The sequence below is a fragment of the Amblyraja radiata genome, chromosome 2, assembly GCF_010909765.2.
Source record: "Amblyraja radiata isolate CabotCenter1 chromosome 2, sAmbRad1.1.pri, whole genome shotgun sequence".
NCBI lineage: Eukaryota > Metazoa > Chordata > Chondrichthyes > Rajiformes > Rajidae > Amblyraja > Amblyraja radiata.
Window position 1 is genome coordinate 86,841,533 of NC_045957.1, and position 20,303 is coordinate 86,861,835.

Consider the following 20,303-nt stretch of genomic DNA (forward strand, 5'->3'; position numbering starts at 1 on the left):
TTCACCTCACAGTTTTGGAAGCAAATACGCTGGATGTGTTGCTTGTAATTATCATCTATATCTTTAAAACGTGCTCCGGTGATAATTGTTGCAGAGTGTTGCAATTGTTCATTACATTGAAGTATTTATGTAAATAATACAAAAAAAAAATTCAGATTTGGATGCTGCCATTTTGATCACAATTAGAATGCCTTTCTTTTCTGGAATGAGTTCCTAAAATGCTAGCCAACATTCTTTGATCACAGTCATTCTTGGATTGTGATATTCCATAAAACCTTCGTATAAACTCTCAGGAAAAATGTTGTGTTGATGTTTTCACTGAAATTCCTGAAAGCTATTTCAGGATTAATTAATTTTACACCATATCTTGGACAGGCAAGGAAAGTCCTAGGTGTTTTGCGATTTAATTGATCAAGCGCTCCATGCTTCTGGATAATAAGGCAACAAACCCACTCTATTTACATTCCAAAATGATTTTAACATCTGCTAGGTAAAAAATATGTCATAATCTGCCCCCTCCAAGCTAGCCAGTCGTTAACAGGGAAGGATGGTGCTTTAGTAAGACTTATTTTAAGAAGTATCACGAAGCACGGTATGTTATTGATTAGATTTGGGCCTGGACAAGTTACTGTAATTCTTGGATTGTTGTAAGACTCCAACAGATTCTCGAAGGAAATTTAACATGCTTACCAATTGCTGCATATATATTACCCTTCCTCACCATGATTGACTTTTGCTTGCCCTGAGATGTGCCATAACAAGCCACTTGGTTGCTCACACCACTTGTGGGTGGATAATAAATACCAGCCTTGTCAGCAAAACCCACATCCTGAAAATAAAACAAAGCCAGAGGAAGTCTTTTTTTTAACGAATGATTGATTTTAATATAACTGCATGCATTCCTGCAAATGTGGTTCATGAGCTTTGCAAATATAGTTTTTTGGAAAAAAGCATCAAACATACTTTAGCTTAACTCCCTTAACTTCCCCAAGGCCTGGGGAATTTTTATTTACAAAAAATGTATTCAGCACTTTATGCGCTGTGCATTCGGGAACAGAAGTTTTCTATTGCCCAGCCAGGCAACTTCCATGTTTATTTTGATTTATACTATTGGTTTATAATTTGACAAATTGACATTTTTTAGAAATGAGAATGGACACTTGCCTTTTTTACTTCTGGTGCGCTAAAATGCTGAGAACTATATTCTGCATTAATTAACCTAAACCTAAGCCTTCTGTTGCATGTTTGCTGATGACGTTGAGAATTCTCCTGAAAAGTGACAATCCAACATTGGGTGAAACACCACAAAAATCACATTTCAGGACTTTCTGATTTTTTTTTACTGAATTGTACTGAATTGGCTGAATTCTGATTCCAGAGGAAATCACTTAGTTTCCCATCATGCAAAATATAGGCAAATATCCAGATACAGTGTGTGGGAAGGAACTGTGCAGATGCTGGTTTAAACCAAACATAGACACAAAATGCTGGAGTAACTCTCGAGAAAAGGAATAGGTGACTTTTCGGGTTTTGACTTCTTCAGACTGAGAGTCAGGGGAGAGGGAAAGTAGAGGTATGAAAAGGTACCTTGAGTATATTTTGCAATGAAGCGGACAAATGTGTAGGAAGGAACTGCAGATGCTGGTTTACACTGAAGAAAGACACAAAATACAGGTCAGGCAGCATCTCTGGAGAAAAGGAATAGGTGATATTTCCAGTCGAGGCATTGTCCTGGGATGTTGTTTGTAACTGACTCTGTTAATTAGAGAAATTGCAAATTCACTGATACAGAATTGGCTTCATGGAAGGATGTTTTTGGTAGTGGAAGGTTGTTTTTCAGACTGGAGGCCTGTGACATGGTGTACCTCAGATATTAGCGCTGGATCCATTGTTGTTTGTGGTTTATATCAATGAGTTGGCTGAGAAAGTACAAGCCCTAATTAATAAGTTTGTAGATTATACTAAATTAAGTTCCAAAGTAGGCAGTATTGTAGACAGTGAAGATGGTCAAAAATCTAAAATATAATCATAAATTACAGCAGGATCCTAATCAGCTGGGCAAGTGGGCTGAGGTATGGCTAATGGAGTTTAATGCAGACAGGTACAAAAAGTTAAACCAGAGCAGGACCTTCAGAATGAATGATAGGCCCCTCGGGAGTGTTGTTGAGCAGAAAAAGAGGGATCTAGGAGTAAAAGTACACATAGTTCCCTGAAAGTGGGGTCACAGATAGATAGGATGGTAAAGAAGGCTTTTGGTACATTGGCCTTCATCATTTGGGATATTGAATGTGGAAGTTGAGATGTAATGTTACAATTATACAAGACATTGATGAGTCCACATTTGGAGTATTGTGTTCAGTTTTGGTAACCCTACTATAGGAAAGACGTTGTTAAGCTGGAAAGAGTGTAGAGAAGATTTACAAGGATGTTAGATAGAAAACAGATAGAACAATCTGGCATAAGAACAGGCTCCAGCCCACAATATCTGTGCCAAACATAATGCAAAAACCAACTCTTATCCTCTTCACATAATCCATATTCTTCCATTCTCTGAATATCCATATGCCCATCTAAAAATCTTTCAAATGTCACTGTCGTATTGCCTCAATCACCACCCCTAGCAGTCCATTCTGGACATGCACTGAATTCTGTGTAAACAAAACTTGCCCTGCACATCTCCTATAAACTTTGCTCCTCTCCACTTCACGCTATTCCCACCGGTATTTGATTTTTCTATGCCTCTCATAATTTTCGATACTTCCATTGGGTCTTCCCTCAACTGCCTGCATTCCAGAGAAAACCATTCAATTCTGTCCAACCTCTCCCTGTAGCAAATACCCCCTAATCCAAGCATCATGCTAGTAAATCTCCTCTGCACCCTTTCCAAAGCCTCCACTTCCTTCCCATGGTGGGGCAATCAGAACAGCACACAACACTAAAAATATTTGCCATGACTTGACGGCCTGAGCTACAGTGAAAGGTTGGGCATGTTGGACAGGCTAGGACATCATTCCTTGGAGTGCAAGAGGCCGAGGCATGATCTTATAGAGATGGATAAACTAATGAGGGGAATAGATAGATTAGGTACACAGAGTATTTTACAAAGGGTAGGGGAATTAAGAACCAGAGGACATATGTTTAACAGGAAACAGAGGGGAGGGAGATACATAGATAAGGAAGTGTGAAGGTGTGAAAACAGGGCAAACGGAATAAGAATCAAGGAAAATGTAGAATAGATCATTGTTAGCTGGGAGAAGGTAACAACAAAGCAAACAGAGATAAAATGTAGTTGGAGACAGCAAGACTGATCAGAGAAGGGGGAGGGATGGAGAGAGAGGGAAAGCAAGGGTTACTTGAAGTTAGTTAAGTCAATGTTCATACTGCTGGTGTGTAAGTTGCCCAAGCGAAATATGAGGTGCTGTTCCTCCAATTTGTGCTGGGCCTCACTCTGACAATGGAGGAGGCCCAGGACAGAAAAGTCAGCGTGGGAATGGGAGGGGGAGTTGAAGTGTTTAGCAACCGGTTTTATCTCTGGTTGCTTTGATGTTACCTTCTCCCAGCTAACAATGATATATTCTACATTTTCCTTTATCTCCATTCCCTTTGCCCTGTTTTCACACCTTCACTTTTCCTTATCTATGTATCTCCCTCTCCCCTGACATCAGTCAGAAGAAGGGTCTCGACCCAAAACGTCACCCATTCCTTCTCTCCAGAGATGCTGCCTGTCCAGCTGACTACTCCAGCATTTTGTGTCTACGCTCTAGCGGTTTGTTTTTCACTCCAGATTGCAGCATATTCAGTCTCTTTAGTCTCCTAATTTGCACGCATTGCTCTCCACGGCTTCCTCATTCTGAAATAATCACACAAAAACATACAGGCCAGTTCCTTTGCTTCTTTGGACAGGCAGACCACAAAATCTCTTTGTACATATTTTTAAAAAGATAATCAGTCATAAACAAAAACACAGATGCAGAAAACTGAAATAAAAACCAAAGAGAGGTGGAACAACTCAGCAGGTCAGGCAGCATTTGTGAGAGAGATTCAGAATTAATCTTTCGGGTTAATTATCTTTCATCAGTATTCAGTCATTTCAGTTTCACTCCACAGACGCTGTCTGACCAGCTGGAATTTCCAGCATTATCTGGATCTATTTTTATAAAAGGACTCCAATCGTTTTTTTTTTGTTAGTGATACTTTATAATTATGTTCCGAACAATTCCAGATTTTTCAATGTACAAGCAGTAGAAATAAACAATAATAAATTTGAATACATAAAATAGGAAATCAGTGGGCAGAATTGTTTCAGTTTAGTTTATTGTCATGCGTTGTCACGTGTACTGAGGTAAAGTGAAAAGCTTTTGTTGTGTGCTAAACAGTCAGTAGAAAGACAATACATGATTACCATCGAGCCATTTACAGTGTATACATACATGGTAAGGGAATAACATTTAGTTTGCATGCTAGCGTGATTTTTTTAATTGTGCATTATTTGCATATAGGGAAAAGAAAGTAGAAAACTTATATTGAGATCTTTTTTATACTGTGTAAAAGATGACAACAAAGACCCTGAATTTTTATCCCAACTATGGGGTAGGTGAAGATGATCAGTGGAACAGGAATTTGAAAAGCCGTAGGATTCAAATCCACCACAATTCTACACCTCTGACCACTTAACAGAAGCTAAGGAAGGATGTTGGAACTTCCTCCATCTTATGCATTTTCTCTCCATCTACCACCCTCATATTGACGCAAAGTCCACAGGCTGCCCATGGAATTTTCCCCTGTTATTCCAACAATAGAATCTCTGTTTTGATTCCAAACTTAAAAACCTAAATTCATTATTCACCCTTTTCCTACCAAAGCACCTTTAACTATATTTACTTTTTGTGTCATTTTCACCCTTCGCTTTAATTGAGCTTAAGTAAGGAGGTGTTTGCTATTCCCTTCACCTATACCTCCTCCACCCTTCGTCTGGCAACAATGCACCTGCCCTTCTGCTTACATCCAACTCTACTGACACTGTTGTTCTTAGATTAAATAATTTGTTCTGCAAATTAGCTGGAAGATAATTTTAATCATTAAAGTTGTCACATTTGTTAAGTGCTTAGCTAATGCACCCATATTCAAAATTTCAAGTTACTTAAATTTAAATTTATTTCTCATTTATCCTCTGGTAATTAAATCTCTAATATATCTTAAACTATGTAGTATAGTTTTTTATGTCTGCCTAAATGTGAAGCAATGCAGAAAATTATCTGTAAAATCCACCATTCACATTGTATAAATTACAAAGTCAGATATCAGAGATATTTCTATGCCAAACTACTGGCATTTTACAGCATGAGTGCAACGAGTTCAGGATTCCCACATAATTGGGGAATGTGTTAACAACTGGCCATTCGCTATTGTCAGTTGTCTGGTCATACTTTGATGTTGAAATCCTGCTGGAGTCCAGTAGCAGAGCACAAATATGCTCAATTTTCCAACAGCATCCATGAAATACTGCTCACTGATTGTGTGCCTGGTTAAACCTGGTACAGGGCCAATGAGTCTATCTATTTGAACGGAGACAGGATCTATGGGAGACTTAGAAAAGTTTTAGGTGATTTCTATTTGAAAACTGTAGGATCCAAGATGGCACCCATGCCAGACAACTTTTTGTGTGATAGTCACAGAAGTGGATCCGCAATCACACATTACAATCATTCCGCTCTTTTACATCTCTACTCCGACAGCAACATTTCTTATTTTAACTATGTATGCTCTTCTGAATCTCCGCTAAGGTATTTTGCACTAAACGTTATTCCCTGTATCATGTATCTGTATGTTGTGGACGGCACGATTGTAATCATGTATTGTATTTCTGCTGACTGCTGTACCTCGGTACAGGTAACAATAAACTAAACCAAACATAACTAACTATTTTAATTGTTTAAAAGAGTTTAGATTTTTATAATTTTTGATTTTTGATTGCTTTTGATTTAATTTTAATTGGTTTTATATGTTTCCGAATGCCAGGAAAATTCAGAACCATTCAGAATACTTGACATTCAGAACAGATGCCTTAGGCTGGTGCATTGGTATCACCAACAGCAAATAATCTTTTCTGCTATTCCATAGGGGGTGCGGCTTGTTATGGCATTTATGGCAGTTGTGGATAAATGTGAGGTTATCCATTTTGGTGGCAAAAACAGGAAAGCAGAGTATTATCTAAATGGTGGCCGACTAGGAAAAGGGGAGATGCAGCGAGACCTGGGTGTCATGGTACACCAGTCATTGAAAGTGGGCATGCAGGTGCAGCAGGCAGTGAAGAAAGCGAATGGTATGTTAGCTTTCATAGCAAAAGGATTTGAGTATAGGAGCAGGGAGGTTCTACTGCAGTTGTACAGGGTCTTGGTGAGACCACACCTGGAGTATTGCGTACAGTTTTGGTCTCCAAATCTGAGGAAGGACATTATTGCCATAGAGGGAGTGCAGAGAAGGTTCACCAGACTGATTCCTGGGATGTCAGGACTGTCTTATGAAGAAAGACTGGATAGACTTGGTTTATACTCTCTAGAATTTAGGAGATTGAGAGGGGATCTTATAGAAACTTACAAAATTCTTAAGGGGTTGGACAGGCTAGATGCAGGAAGATTGCTCCCGATGTTGGGGAAGTCCAGGACAAGGGGTCACAGCTTAAGGATAAGGGGGAAATCCTTTAAAACCGAGATGAGAAGAACTTTTTTCACACAGAGAGTGGTGAATCTCTGGAACTCTCTGCCACAGAGGGTAGTCGATCCAGTTCATTGGCTATATTTAAGAGGGAGTTAGATGTGGCCCTTGTGGCTAAGGGGATCAGAGGGTATGGAGAGAAGGCAGGTACGGGATACTGAGTTGGATGATCAGCCATGATCATATTGAATGGCGGTGCAGGCTCGAAGGGCCGAATGGCCTACTCCTGCACCTAATTTCTATGTTTCTATGTTTAAGGTTATGTTTATGTTTAGATATACAGCATGAAACAGGTCCTTTGGCCCGCCGAGTCCACGTCAACCATCAAGAACTCATTCACACTGGTTCTACATGATCCGACTTTCACATCTATTTCAAATACCCAGCAGCAATTTACTGAGGCCAATTAACTTATAAACCTGCACATCTTTGCATGTGGGAGGGTATCGAAGCACCCAAAAGAAATCAATGCGTTCACAGGGAGAATGTGCAAACTCCACAAAGATAGCATCCAAGGTCAGATCGAACCCAGGATCAGGGGCAGCAGCTCTACCTGCTGTTATACTGTGGTACCCCAACCTTACCCTTCACAGGACAGAAAAGTTAGAGTGGGAGTGAGAGAGACAGGCAGCTGGAAGCCCTGGGGCACAGATTGAACAGAGGTTTTTCACTATGTTTTTTGCCCAATGTGTGATGGTTTCCCAATGTTGACAAAACATGCAATAAGCAGTGAAAGCTGCATGCTAAATTGGGGTGGTCTAGTGACAGGGCAGGCAATGATTCTGACTCACAGCTCCAGGGACCTGGGTTTGTATCTGACCTCCAGTGCTAACAGTGGATTTTGCATGTTCGTCCTGTAACCGCATGAGTTTGCTCCACATTCCCAAATGGATAAATGGCAACTATAAATTATCCCTTAAAGTATGTGACCATGGGAAGAATTGGGAAGCAATGTCAATGGGCATATATGAGAGAATGCAAGGAAATAGGTGGGGAAATGAGATTCATGGATTGCTCTAAATGCTGACATAGACTTAATGGGCTGATAGGCCTCCTTTTCATTTGAGAGGAAGTATGAAAAATACGAACTAAGTACGTAAATTGCTGCTTCACTTGCAAGAGTGTTTGTACATTGGATGGATGAAAGAGAGGAGGTAAAGGGGTAGGTGTGGCACCTCCTGTAAGGGCAAGGAGAAAGGAAGTGGTTATAGGTGGAGATGGAAAAGTGAACCATAGATTTCTGAAGTGAGTTTATTATTCGCTCTTAAGTGTTCTATTGCCAAATTTATGATCATAAATCACTCAATGTCGTTTTGAATATTTATCCTCCTCATTTAAACTGGAAACTTGTTGAAATTCACTATAAATTCTGCAACAAGGCAGTGAATTGGTATGATTTAGTAAATAAACTTTTTATTTGAGAGGTAGTATGAAAAATGAAGTTGTTACTATATTTTAAGGTGAAAATCAGTTGATTTAGATTCTAGAGTATATTACACTTCAATGATGATTATAACTTAAGAAGTGAAGAGTCTGTTTATTTAAATATAAAGTATTCAAACTGATTAAATTTTGTGACATTGGACTGGACGTAATTAATTAATATAGCTACAATTAAAATCAGGTGTACAATAAAACCTAAATCAACTGCAGATAGTTAGTAACGCACAGCATTTTTCCTTAAACAAATCTAAATTGAAACCCCATTTTAAAAATCTGTTGTAAATGTACAATAGATTAGTCAGTATGTAAAGGAGAAAGGTTAATATTTTAGTTGGGATATAATGTAATTGAGATTTTAATTTATTTGATTTGATATGCAAATTGAGGACTGTCACTTTGATGATAATATTTGAATGGATAGCAGAACCTGGAAAGGTTATTATGCAAAACCATAAGAATGGCCAAATTTAATAACCTCAGGCATAAAAATGTTGTTCTACCTTCCAAATTATGTGCTTCCACTGATAACTACAAACGTGGCACTCAAAACCATGGTTTGAATGGCTTATTAACTGACTTCCAATTGTAAAATGTACAAAGTGCTCCATAATATAGCATAAGTTATGAAATTGAACTGACGAATGAATTATGGAAAAAAAAATCTTTAAATATACTGAATGCAGCTACCCGGAAAAGACCCCTTTTTTCTTTCTCGAGTATTATTTTTTTCATCAGAGCTCTGAACTTGATGTAATCCAGTTTCAAAATGTAATCATAACTGGAGTATTTTCAATTATTTTTGATAATAAAATTTTAATTATTAATTCATTTTATTATTATCTATGGCATCAACCTGAAACAAGATTGTGCAGTCATTTTGAAATATATGCTAAGAGGAATTGCAGATAAAACTAGCTAAATTCAGCTCTTTTCATGTTGGATATGCAACTGCAGACTGCTCGGAACGGAACACTACAAAATTAGAAACACTGCAGTTTTAAAGGCGTCGTTGATGCAATTTATGGAAGAAATCATTTGTAGCTATTCCTATCTTCCTGGAAACATTCAGTTATTTGACACCACCCTTTTTGTGAAAGGGATTATGTATCCTTAGTGCTATTAATTAGCCAGCAAGTCAAATAAGATTGCTCGATTTGGTCTTGCCAAGTTTCGGAGAAAAAAAACCTTTGAGCAAATTTTCTGCTTGTGCTTTGAAGGAATACTACATAAACTGCCATTGGTGTCAGAAAAACATTTGATTATTTTATGAAATGTTACAATATAATTAAAGTAGTATATTCTGCACTTAGGGCATACAAATAAATCTTCCCTGACGTTTTTTCTGAAGCTTGTAATGATACAGAAAGTGGCCATTTGATCGATCAGGTCCACGCTAGTTCCCTTGGAGCAATCCCATTAATCCCATTCCCTTTTTATTTCCCTGTACTTGTACAATTTATTCTCTCTCGCATAGGCCCGTAAACTTTATTTTTATTTTTTTGCATCGAGGCACAAGATGCGGTTGCATACAGTAGCCAATTAATCCAGCAGGATATCTTTGAGATGCATTATATGTTATACTTTTATTTTTATTGTTCTTGTCCTTTGCTTTTATTGTAGAATATGGCCTATAAAAAAATACACATTATCTCTTCTTCCTCTTCTCATATGTAGTTGAGTTTAGTTGAGTTTGAGTTGACTTTAGTTTATTGTCACATGTGAAAAGCTTATGCTGCATGCTAACCAGTCAGCTGAAAGACAATACGTGATTACAATTGGGCCATCCACAGTGTATAGTTGTTTGTTTAGTTTAGAGATACAGCGCAGAAACAGGTCCTTCGGCCCACCGGATCCGCGCCAACCAGTGATCCCTGCACATTAGCACTATCTACACACACTAGGGACAATTTTTACATTTACCAATTCAATTAACCTACATACCTATACGTCTTTGGAGTGTGGGAGGAAACCGAAGATTTCGGAGAAAACCTACGCAGGTCACGGGGAGAACGTACAACTCCATACAGACAGCACCCGTAGTCCAGATGGAACCCAGGTCTCCGGCGTTACATTCGCTCTGCCACCGTGTCGATACATGATAAAGGGAATAACATGAATAACATTAAGTGCAAGGTAAAATCCAATAAAGTCAGATCAAAAATAGTCCAAGAGTCTCCAATGAGGTAGATAGAAGCTCAGGACAGCTCACTAGTTGTTGGTAGGATGTTTCAGTTGCCTGATAACAACTGGGAATAAACTGTTGCTGAAATTGGAGCTGTGTGTTTTCATAGTTCTATACCTTTTGCCCAATGGAAGAGGGTTGAAAAGGGAGTGGCCAGGGTGTGACATCCTTGATTATGCTGGTGGCCTTGCCAAGCAGCATGAGGTGTCAATGGAATGGAGGTTGGTTTTTGTGATGGTCTGGGCTGTGTCAACAATTCTCCGCAATTTCTTGTGGTCTTGGATGGAGCTGTTCCCAAACTATGCTGTGGTGCATCCTGATAAAATGCTTAAAATGTAAGTTATTATAGTGTCACAATTTCACTGGGCATGAGGTCTCCATTGTTTATATGTTGTCTTTTATTTCTTCCAGCAAATTCCATTAAAGTAGAAACTCCAAGTGATGAAGAGAATGGAAGAGCCTGTGACACAAATGGTGAAGATTGTGCTGAAGACTTGCGCATGATAGATACTTCTGGGACTAAATTGAATGGACCACACAATGGCCAAGGCAACAAAGCATTTTCTGGAGTTGGTGGCATTCGACTTCCAAATGGCAAGCTGAAGTGTGATATCTGTGGAATAATTTGCATTGGCCCAAATGTCCTCATGGTGCACAAACGTAGCCACACTGGTAAAAACAGGCACCGCTTTTTACTGTTTTTTACCTTCATCACTTTCATTTGGATTTTACTATGCTGCATTTTTGCATGTCATTTCCCAAAAAGTTATCATAACCAAAATAGTAAAATGCTTCACATTTATAATAAGAATGTGATGCAGAGATTAAAGTCAGAGCCTAAAATGCATTTTTAATAAGTTTCCTTTTTTTCTTACTCATTGGCATTTTTTTTAAGAACCATTGGAAAAGACATATTAAAAACAACATACCACAACATTCAGAAATCAAATCTGTTTATTCAGAAACTGCTGATCAGGAAGAGCAACTCTTAACACACAATGATGCAGACACTCCATATAAATGAGTTTGAATCTTCATTGTGATGTGCCATTTTGATTAAAAAAAAAAGATTTTTCAGATCAAATTGACCCAGCCACTGAAGCGTTGAGAAACTGGCAGGTTTAGTCTGAATGCCTCATGCTATTTCAAGTGTGCATCTGGCAGAAATTAGAGAACACATCAAAGACACATCTTTATCTGAAATTCCACACATACGATATTTAGGGGTTTTATTTTGCTAATAAATATACTCTGTCTTGCAGGGGAACGCCCCTTCCAATGCAGTCAATGTGGTGCATCTTTTACTCAAAAAGGCAATCTACTTCGTCACATTAAGTTGCACTCTGGTGAGAAACCATTCAAGTGCCATCTTTGTAACTATGCCTGTCGTCGTCGAGATGCACTTTCAGGTCATCTGCGGACTCATTCTGGTGGGTATAATTATCACCAGTGTATGCAGTGGGTTATCTGCCTGTTGGTCAAAAAGCAGATAACCTCATGAAAACAAACATAGAAACATGTTGATGATAATGCAGATAAATGCTTACCATGTGCACATATTGCTCCTTTCTCCATTCTTTTAATAATGACGTTTACTTCCATTAAAATAATGAGAAGATGACTGAAATATTAACCGACTATGTGAAATTTGAACAACAGCAGCTTCCAGATTTCTTGTATTCATTGATTGTGAATCTTATCTACAGTTAGTCTTCTCTTGGTTCCTCTCAATTTCCTGGATCACTTTACTGACATCAGTTAAAGTTTATGTATGGATGGCCCATCAGATAAGATAACTTGCTTATAAAGCTTTGTTTCACACACCAATGAAGCCATTAGCAAAACTGTGCCATGTTAAATACTAATTAACAATTTTGTCTTTGTGCTAACAAAGCATGTGGAATTATAAACTTGATCATACTCTGTACTGTATGTCAAGAAGTAAGAATTTGTGGTGCACTGTGGCACTCTTGTTTCTGAGTCAATTGAGATGTTGCTGAATTGGGAGATAATATAGGTCAGTTAACATGGGATTGACAGATCAATAGGACTTGTTGCAAGCCAGGATATCAGCTGCAGAGCCTTGGATGAAATGAGGAAGGATATTCATGATGGTTTTCATTCCTGCATAAACAAGTGGAAGTGAGGATCACGTGTAGGTAGACCTCGGGTGAAGTAGATTTACACAACAAAGAGTATAGTTGGACTGAGATAAGTTGCAGTTCTGAATTGTGCAGAGTTGATTTTGGGAGAAAAGGTTAGTTAAGTTAAGGGCCTCACTCTTGTCTCCACCCTTGCTCCCCCTCCCCCTCGTCGCAACAGAGACAGAGTCCCCCTGGTCCTTACCTTCCGCTTCATCAGCCGAAGCATTCAACACATAATCCTCCGAAATTTTGACCACCTCCAACGGGATCCCGCCACTAGCCACATTTTCCCATCTCCACCCCTTTTGGCCTTCCGCAGATATCATTCCCACTGCAACTGCCTGGTTAACTCATCTCTTCCCACCCAAACTACCCCCTCCCCAGGCACCTTCCCCTGCAACCACAGAAGATGCAACACCTGTCCCTATAACCCCTCCCTCGACTCTGTCCAGGGACCCCAACAGTCCTTTCAGGTTAGGCAGAGGTTCACGCACCTTCTCCAACCTCATCTACTGTATCTGTTGTTCAAAATGTGGACTCTTAAGGGCCTGTCCCACTTTCACGACCTAATTCACGACCTCTGCCGAGTTTACCCTTGACTCATACTCGCAGCATGGTCGCCACAGGGTCGTAGGAGGTTGTACGTAGGTTGTAGCAGGCCGTGATGCAAGTCGTAGGTACTCGTGGCATTGAGTAGGTTGGGGCATTTTTTCTAGCATGATGAAAAATGCCCACGAGTAAAAAAGGTTGTGAAATAGGTCATGAAAGTGGGACAGGCCCTTTATACTCGGTGAGACCAAACATAGACTGGGCGATCATTTCACTGAACAACTTCGCTCAGCCTGCCTGAACCTACCTGATCTCCCGGTTGCTGGACACTTTAATTCTCTTTATATTCCCATACAGACCTTTCTGTCCTAGCTCCACTGTCAGAGTGAGGCTAAACGCAAATTGGAGGAACAGCATCTTATATTTCGTTTGGGCAGCTTACAGCCTAGTGGTATGACTATCGATTTCTCTCACTTCAGGTAGCCCCAGCATTTCCTCTCTCTCTATCCATGAAGCAGGGTGGGAAGAAGTGTAGTCCAGATAGCCATGGGAGTCAGTGGGTTTATGGTGGATGTCGGTCAGAAGTCTATCGCCTGCGATGGAGATAGTGAGGTCAAGAAATGGTAGGGAAGTGTCGGAAATGGTCCAAGTGTATTTGAGTGCCGGATGGAAGTTAGTGGTGAAATGGATGAAGTCAGTGAGTTGTGTGTGGGTGCAGGAGGTAGCACCAATGCAGTCATCGATGTAACAGAGGTAGAGGTCGGGGATGGGGCCCTGGTACATCTCGAACAAGGATTGTTCGACGTACCCAGGCATAGCTAGGGCCCATGCGCGTGCCCATAGCTATGCCTTGTATTTGGAGGAAATGGGAGGAGTCAAACGAAAAGTTATTAAGGGTAAGGACCAGCTCCGCTAGGCGGAGGAGAGTATCTGTAGACGGGGATTGGTTGGTTCTCCGGTCGAGGAAGAAACGGAGGGCTTTGAAACCCTACTGGTGGGGGATGGAGGTGTAGAGTGACTGGGAGTCCATGGTGAAGACGAGGGGATGGGGACCTAGAGAACCCAATTTCTGGAGACGACGGAGGTGTCTTGAACATAGGTAGGGAGGGATTTAACCAGGGGGGATAGGATGGAGTTGAGGTATGTGGAAGAGTATGTGAGGTATGAGAATCGGTGGCTCAGCACTTCAATTCCCCCTCCCATTCCAAATCCTCCTCTTCCTTTCTTCTCCCCCCCCCCCCCCCACCCTCACATCAGTCTGAAGAAGGGTCTCGGCCAGAAACGTTGCCCATTTCCTTCGCTCCATAGATGCTGCTGCACCCGCTGAGTTTCTGTAGCATTTTTGTCTACCAGCAATATTTATGGGTTTGTTTAGTTCAGCTATTAAAAGAGGAGCATTGGACTCCATTTATATTGTAGATTTGAATTCCTGTACGTTACCCAATCGTCCGTTCTAATTTTAGAACAAGAGTTTAAAAAAGCAGTGGAGTTTGAAATCAGATGAATTTAGTACATTTGATCATGAATTCAAATTTCAAATTATTTTCTTATGTTCCAGAGTTTTTATTTAGACTTTAGAGATACAGCATGGAAACAGGCCCTTCGGCCCACCGGGTCCATGTCGACCAGCGATCACCCCACACTCTAGCACTATCCTATTAGGAACAACTTACAATTTCACCAAAACCAATGAACCTACAAACCTATATGTCTTTGGAGTATGGGAGGAACCTGGAGCACCCGGGAAAACCCATGCTGTCACAGACCTTTTGACCCATCGAGTCCGCACCAACCACCGATCGCCCGAACACTAATTCCATCCTACACACCAGGGACAATCTACAGAAACCAATTAACCTACAAACCTGCAGGTCTTTGAAATGTGGAAGGAAACTGGAGCTACTGGAGTAAACCCACTCAGTTACATGGAGAATGTACAAACTCCGTACGGACAGCACCTATAGTTAGGATCGAAGCTGAGTCACTGGTGCAGTAAGGCAGCATCTCTACCGCAGCGCCACTGTGCCACCCCTATTTCCAGAGTAGAAACTTGGAGAATAGCTCGCATTTACTTTGCAAGGTTACAAAGGGGAGCCTGCCCAAACTTAATAAAGGCAATTACAATACTGTGAAGACAGATTAGGAAAATAGAGTAAAGGGATATTTCATAAATCTCAGCAGAAGTGTATTCCAGGCACAGATAAAGCTATATGAGAAGGTGCACCATTCGTGGCTCACTAATAACCATATAACCATATAACAATTACAGCACGGAAACAGGCCATCTCGACCCCTCTAGTCCGTGCCGAACACATAATCTCCCCTAGTCCCATATACCTGCGCTCAGACCATAACCCTCCATTCCTTTCCCATCCATATAACTATCCAATTTATTTTTAAATGATAAAAACATCCCAAAGAAATGTGGGTGGCAAGGTCAATTGGCCACTGTAAATTGCCTCTAGTGTGCAGTTGTGTGATAAAAATGGGAAGGAATTGATGGGAATATGGGAGAATAGGTTACAGAGAATATTGATGGGAGAATGGGAATACGCTGTGTGCCAGCGTGGACTCAATGAGATAAGATGATCTTTATTTTTGTAATGCGAAAATATGGGAATTAAAATGCTGATATACAAGGAAAGGTTGAAGAGGTTGAACATAAACACATTGGAATTTAGAAGAATGAAAGGCAATCATCTTGATACATAAAAACATTCCGTGAGGACATAACATGGTGGATGCTGAGAGAGTTTCTTCTAGTAGAGGTATTTAGAACTCGATAGGGCATAATTTCAGAATAAGGTGTCACCCATTTAAGACGGGGATAAGAGGTCATGAGTCTTTGGAAGTCCTGTGAAGGTGGAATCATTGAATATATTCAAGATTGAAATTGACGGACACTTGAACTGCAAAGAATGTTGGGAAAATGGCAGGAGAATGATTTTAAGGCCTGAATTGAATCAATTATTATTTTATTGAATCACAAGCAGACTTGTGCAGACTTCTTTTTTTAATGACATATGAAGGAAATGTTATTGTTGTTGTGCCCTCTGTCCAATGAAATGTTAATCTAGGGCCAATGCTTTAATTCTACTTAGTTACTGTTCATTCGTCTCATTTGCTATTCATGAGGCCTTCCCTTGTGCGAATTCATTGTCATATTTACCTATTTAACAACTTTGCTTCAAGAAGTATTCGTTGGCTGTGAAGATATTCTTTATCTTTACAGTGAAGCAGTGTATTGCTTGAGTCATCTTGCATATCTGAATCATTTTCCGCTGCCTTGCAATGTGTGTCACAATCCTCTTAACTCTTCAGTTACTGAAAATTATCTTGCAATCAGTACCAGTGATCAGTGCTTACTATACTGTGCCATTCTGTAATGAACAGTATTACAAGTGACCTGCATAATTGTAATAACTGCTCTTCCCTCCAGCCTATGATGTGGGCAATACGTTATAATATTGGAATATTGAAATCAGGTATCACTAATGGGCCTATCCCACATAGGCAATTTTTTAGGCAACTACAGGCGACTCATTTGTCGCCACATGTTCGCTGATGGTCGCCGGGAGTAGTCTCCTCAGTCGCGCAAAAAGTCGTAGCGTCTTTCTGGTCCTCGCTAAATTTTCAACATGTAGAAACATTTTCAGCGACAGTGGGTTTGACGCCAATGAGCGGAGCTTGCCTTCTCCTGACGTATGTGCTGTCATAGGTTGTCGCCAGGATGACGTAGATTATCGCCGGTTTTTCGGCGACCTGCTACGACTATGGCAGTCGCCCGCAGTTACCTAAAAAATCATCAAGTGGGACAGGCCCATTAAGAACCTCATTAACCACTTTTGTAGATTTTAATTTTAGTTGATGTTTAGTTTACGTTTTTTAATTTTATACTTGTGTATAAAGTGTTGTTATTACAGAGATTTCACAACGTGTTATATTCTTTAGAATTGGACCCTCCATAGGTGCTCTATTTCCTGCCATGAAGCTCGCAATAAATACGAGGTTATGCATTGTGCAAGGCAGAGTGCCGAGAGCAACAAACAGGGCAGTCAGTGAGCTGTCAAAAGGCTCTTTCCACTTTGATGATCAGAAACATTGAGAAACAGCAAAAATGCATTAAAATAATTAAAATATTGAAAACATTTTAAATAACAACTTTAGTTTAAGGCATGTTCTATTTAAATTTGAAATTAATTGAAAATATATAAATTAAGATCAAGTTGAAAAGAACACTTACCTGCAGTTACTTTCTAATGAAGGCTAGTGGCCATGTTAAAATGAATGGATCCATGCTAGATGCTTGGGCAAAAAAAGGTTAAAGCAGAGGAACCAACTCCCGAGTGTATTATGAACCCTCGGCTGAGTGGGATCAGGAACTACCCCTGGATTAGGTCATGAGTGCAGAGGTGCTGAACATGCTGGCTTGCACTGCAGCAAATCAGTGGTTCCCTCCAGAAACATTGGACAGCTGTCAGCATTTTGCATCCCTTTGTGAGGCAAGTTATTTACTTTTCTACTATCTTTACAAAGCTCTTTAATGATCATAAAGCCTTTAGTGGTAGATCAGGGTTAAAAAGAAAATAGTAAAGCATTAGTAAATAGTTAACTCTTCTTACAGTGTGGGGATATAGGCTTTATGATCATTAAAGAGCTTTGCTACTGATTGTGGGGGTGGGACGAAAGCTGTAAAATGTCTAGAAACCTTCTTAAGAGATGTTAGATGTCTAAAACTAGATGGTATAGTTTTAGGATAAGGAGTAAAAGGCTTAGAGTGGACCTCAACATAGAAAATAGGTGCAGGAGTAGGTCATTTGGCACTTCGAGCCATTCAATATGATCATGGCTGATCATACAAAATCAGTACCCCATTCCTGCTTTATCCCCATATCCCTTGATTCTGTTAGCCCTAAGAGCTATCAGGAAGTATCTTTTCACCCAGACTTGGTAGAATCTAGTATGTGTTGGGTGGTGGAAGCAGATGATTTCATAATATTTAAGAAATAACTAGATGAGCACTTTTCACCAAGGTATAAAGAGCTATAGACCTAAAGTGTGTACCTGATAGTGACCATGGACATGATGAACCAAATAATCTGCTTCTATGCTGTATGACTATGACAATGTGACTTTGCATTTATATATTAGTTAAGCAGTCTGGTTCAATTTCATAACTGCTTCCTGAACACGCTAACTGTTTGACCACACATGAGACTAGGTTTAATGAAATATTTAATTTAATCAAGCAGATCATGAGGCTTAATAAAAATGGAATTATTACAAAAGATGCAGTTTGGGCCCAGGTTAATGTCTGATAACTGAACAATTAACTTATAGCTAATGATATAAAACATATGAAGTCTATACTGTATAATCCTCTCAATGGCTTTCTGTTTATGTTCAGTTGGAAAGCCTCATAAATGTAGCTATTGTGGGCGAAGCTACAAGCAGCGCAGTTCACTGGAGGAACATAAAGAACGCTGCCATAATTACTTGCAGACCATGGGATTGCACGGTGGTATATATTCAGGTAAAAGAAAATCCTTTTCATGAAAACAAATGCTTTAGTTAATGTCATCAAACATCATAATTGTACCATAAAGGTGGGAAACAAACAAGGAAAATACCTCAGCCTAGAAACTAAATTGTGTAGGCTTCATTTCAGTATGGCTTGTTAATAAGAAGGCAAGAGAAACAGCAGATGATGAAATCTAGAATAAAAAACAGAACGCTGAAAGAAGCAGGGGATCTTGACCTGAAACAACTTACACCATCACCTTATACTTTTTGCCTCCACAGATGCTCTTTGATCCATTGAGTTCTTCCAGAATTTGTTTTTGTTGATAAATAAGCATTGGGCTGGGTGAAATGTGATAATGCCCCTCACCCAGCCACCATTCTCCGTCCAAATTAACAGAGGCCCAAGGCCGACAGATTAACTCACAGGAGACCTCGATCTCCCTTGTGTAAACATGTTCATCAACTGCCCCAACAACACAATACCATACTGCCCTTCACTGCCACCCTTGGATGGTTGCACCCTGAGCCCCACCCAAAATTCTCATTTACCCCCCACCCCCAACAGATCCTAATCACCAACACAATCCAAGGGTGAGAAGGGTGGAACAAACACACAAAATATGTCTAACTCCCTCCCTTGTGTGACCTCCATGGCAGCTTTTGCCCTGGCAGCCATGATTGTGTACTTCAAAGCCAAGGTATTCTTCCCGGGAACCATAATAATGGCTACAATAAAACAACTGCAATGTTTGAAAGCAGTTGCAATTAGAATCACACTATTTTAATCTACCAAATTGTAAGATGAACTTGATAATGAACTTTTTTTTAAATAATATTCCCCAATTCCATGTTTTTTGGGGGTCCCCTGATTGGACATTAATGGTAAATACAAATTTTGTTTACTGCACCATATAAGGATGAAATCCAATTTCTAGGTTAAGATCTTAAGTGCTAGGTTAAGTGCTGCAGCATAATAGCCCTGTCCCACGGTACGAGTTCATTCCAAGAGCTCTCCCGAGTTTGCCCTGATTCGAACTCGGAGATTTACGGTAATGACCGCTCGTCGGTACTCGGGGCTCTCGTGGACATTTTTCAACATGTTGAAAAATCTTCACAAGTCTTTCCGTGCTTACCTGCCGTTAGCGAGTCTTCCCGAGTGCCTGCCATTAGCGTTACGAGCCGCTAAGTGACGTCCCCGAGCTCCGATGTACCTGCTACGTTCATTCTCCGTGCTTACCACGAGTTTGATCTTTTTTTAAACTCGGGAGAGCTCTTGGAATGAACTCGTACCGTGAGACAGGGCTTTTAGACTGTGTATAAATTCAAGTGTATGGCATTCATATGAAATGGGTCTCAAGAGCAGCAGTTGGTCATTGCAACAAAGCTAATGAACAAAGAGAGAGCAGCTGCAGTGTATGGCGGATGCATGTTAGTTCACTGCTTGTGTATTCCACCAGAAATCTGATCCAGGTTTGTTACTACTGTTTGTGCTTCACAGAATTGTTTTAATCATTATAAAACAAGAAGAAAGACACAAAAAGCTGGAGTAACTCAGTGAGACAGGCAGCATCTCTGGAGAGAATAAATGGGTGAGGTTTCGGGTCGAGAATCTTCTCCAGTCTGAAGAAAGGTCTCGACCCGAAATGTTACCCATTCCTTCTCTCCAGAGATGCTGCCTGTACCGCTGAATTACTCCAGCTTTTTGTGTCTTTCTTCAGTTTAAACCAGCATCTGCAGTTCCTTTCTAC

The 20,303-nt window shown here is 40.1% G+C and overlaps 1 protein-coding gene across 7 annotated transcripts in view; it reads left to right on the forward strand.

Annotated features, from left to right (window-relative positions):
• ikzf1 (IKAROS family zinc finger 1) overlaps positions 1-20,303 on the forward strand; it is an 81,605-nt gene that overhangs the window by 49,041 nt on the left and 12,261 nt on the right. For 5 of the 7 annotated variants that reach the window (XM_033049830.1, XM_033049839.1, XM_033049846.1 and 2 more), the window contains 3 exons: positions 10,751-11,011; positions 11,602-11,769; positions 18,440-18,565. In XM_033049830.1, coding sequence (XP_032905721.1) covers positions 10,751-11,011; positions 11,602-11,769; positions 18,440-18,565 — 555 coding nt within the window. Of the gene's footprint in view, positions 1-1,856; positions 1,862-4,025; positions 4,031-10,750; positions 11,012-11,601; positions 11,770-18,439; positions 18,566-20,303 lie in introns of those variants that run through there. The other 2 variants (XM_033049868.1, XM_033049858.1) reach the window with 2 other exon arrangements.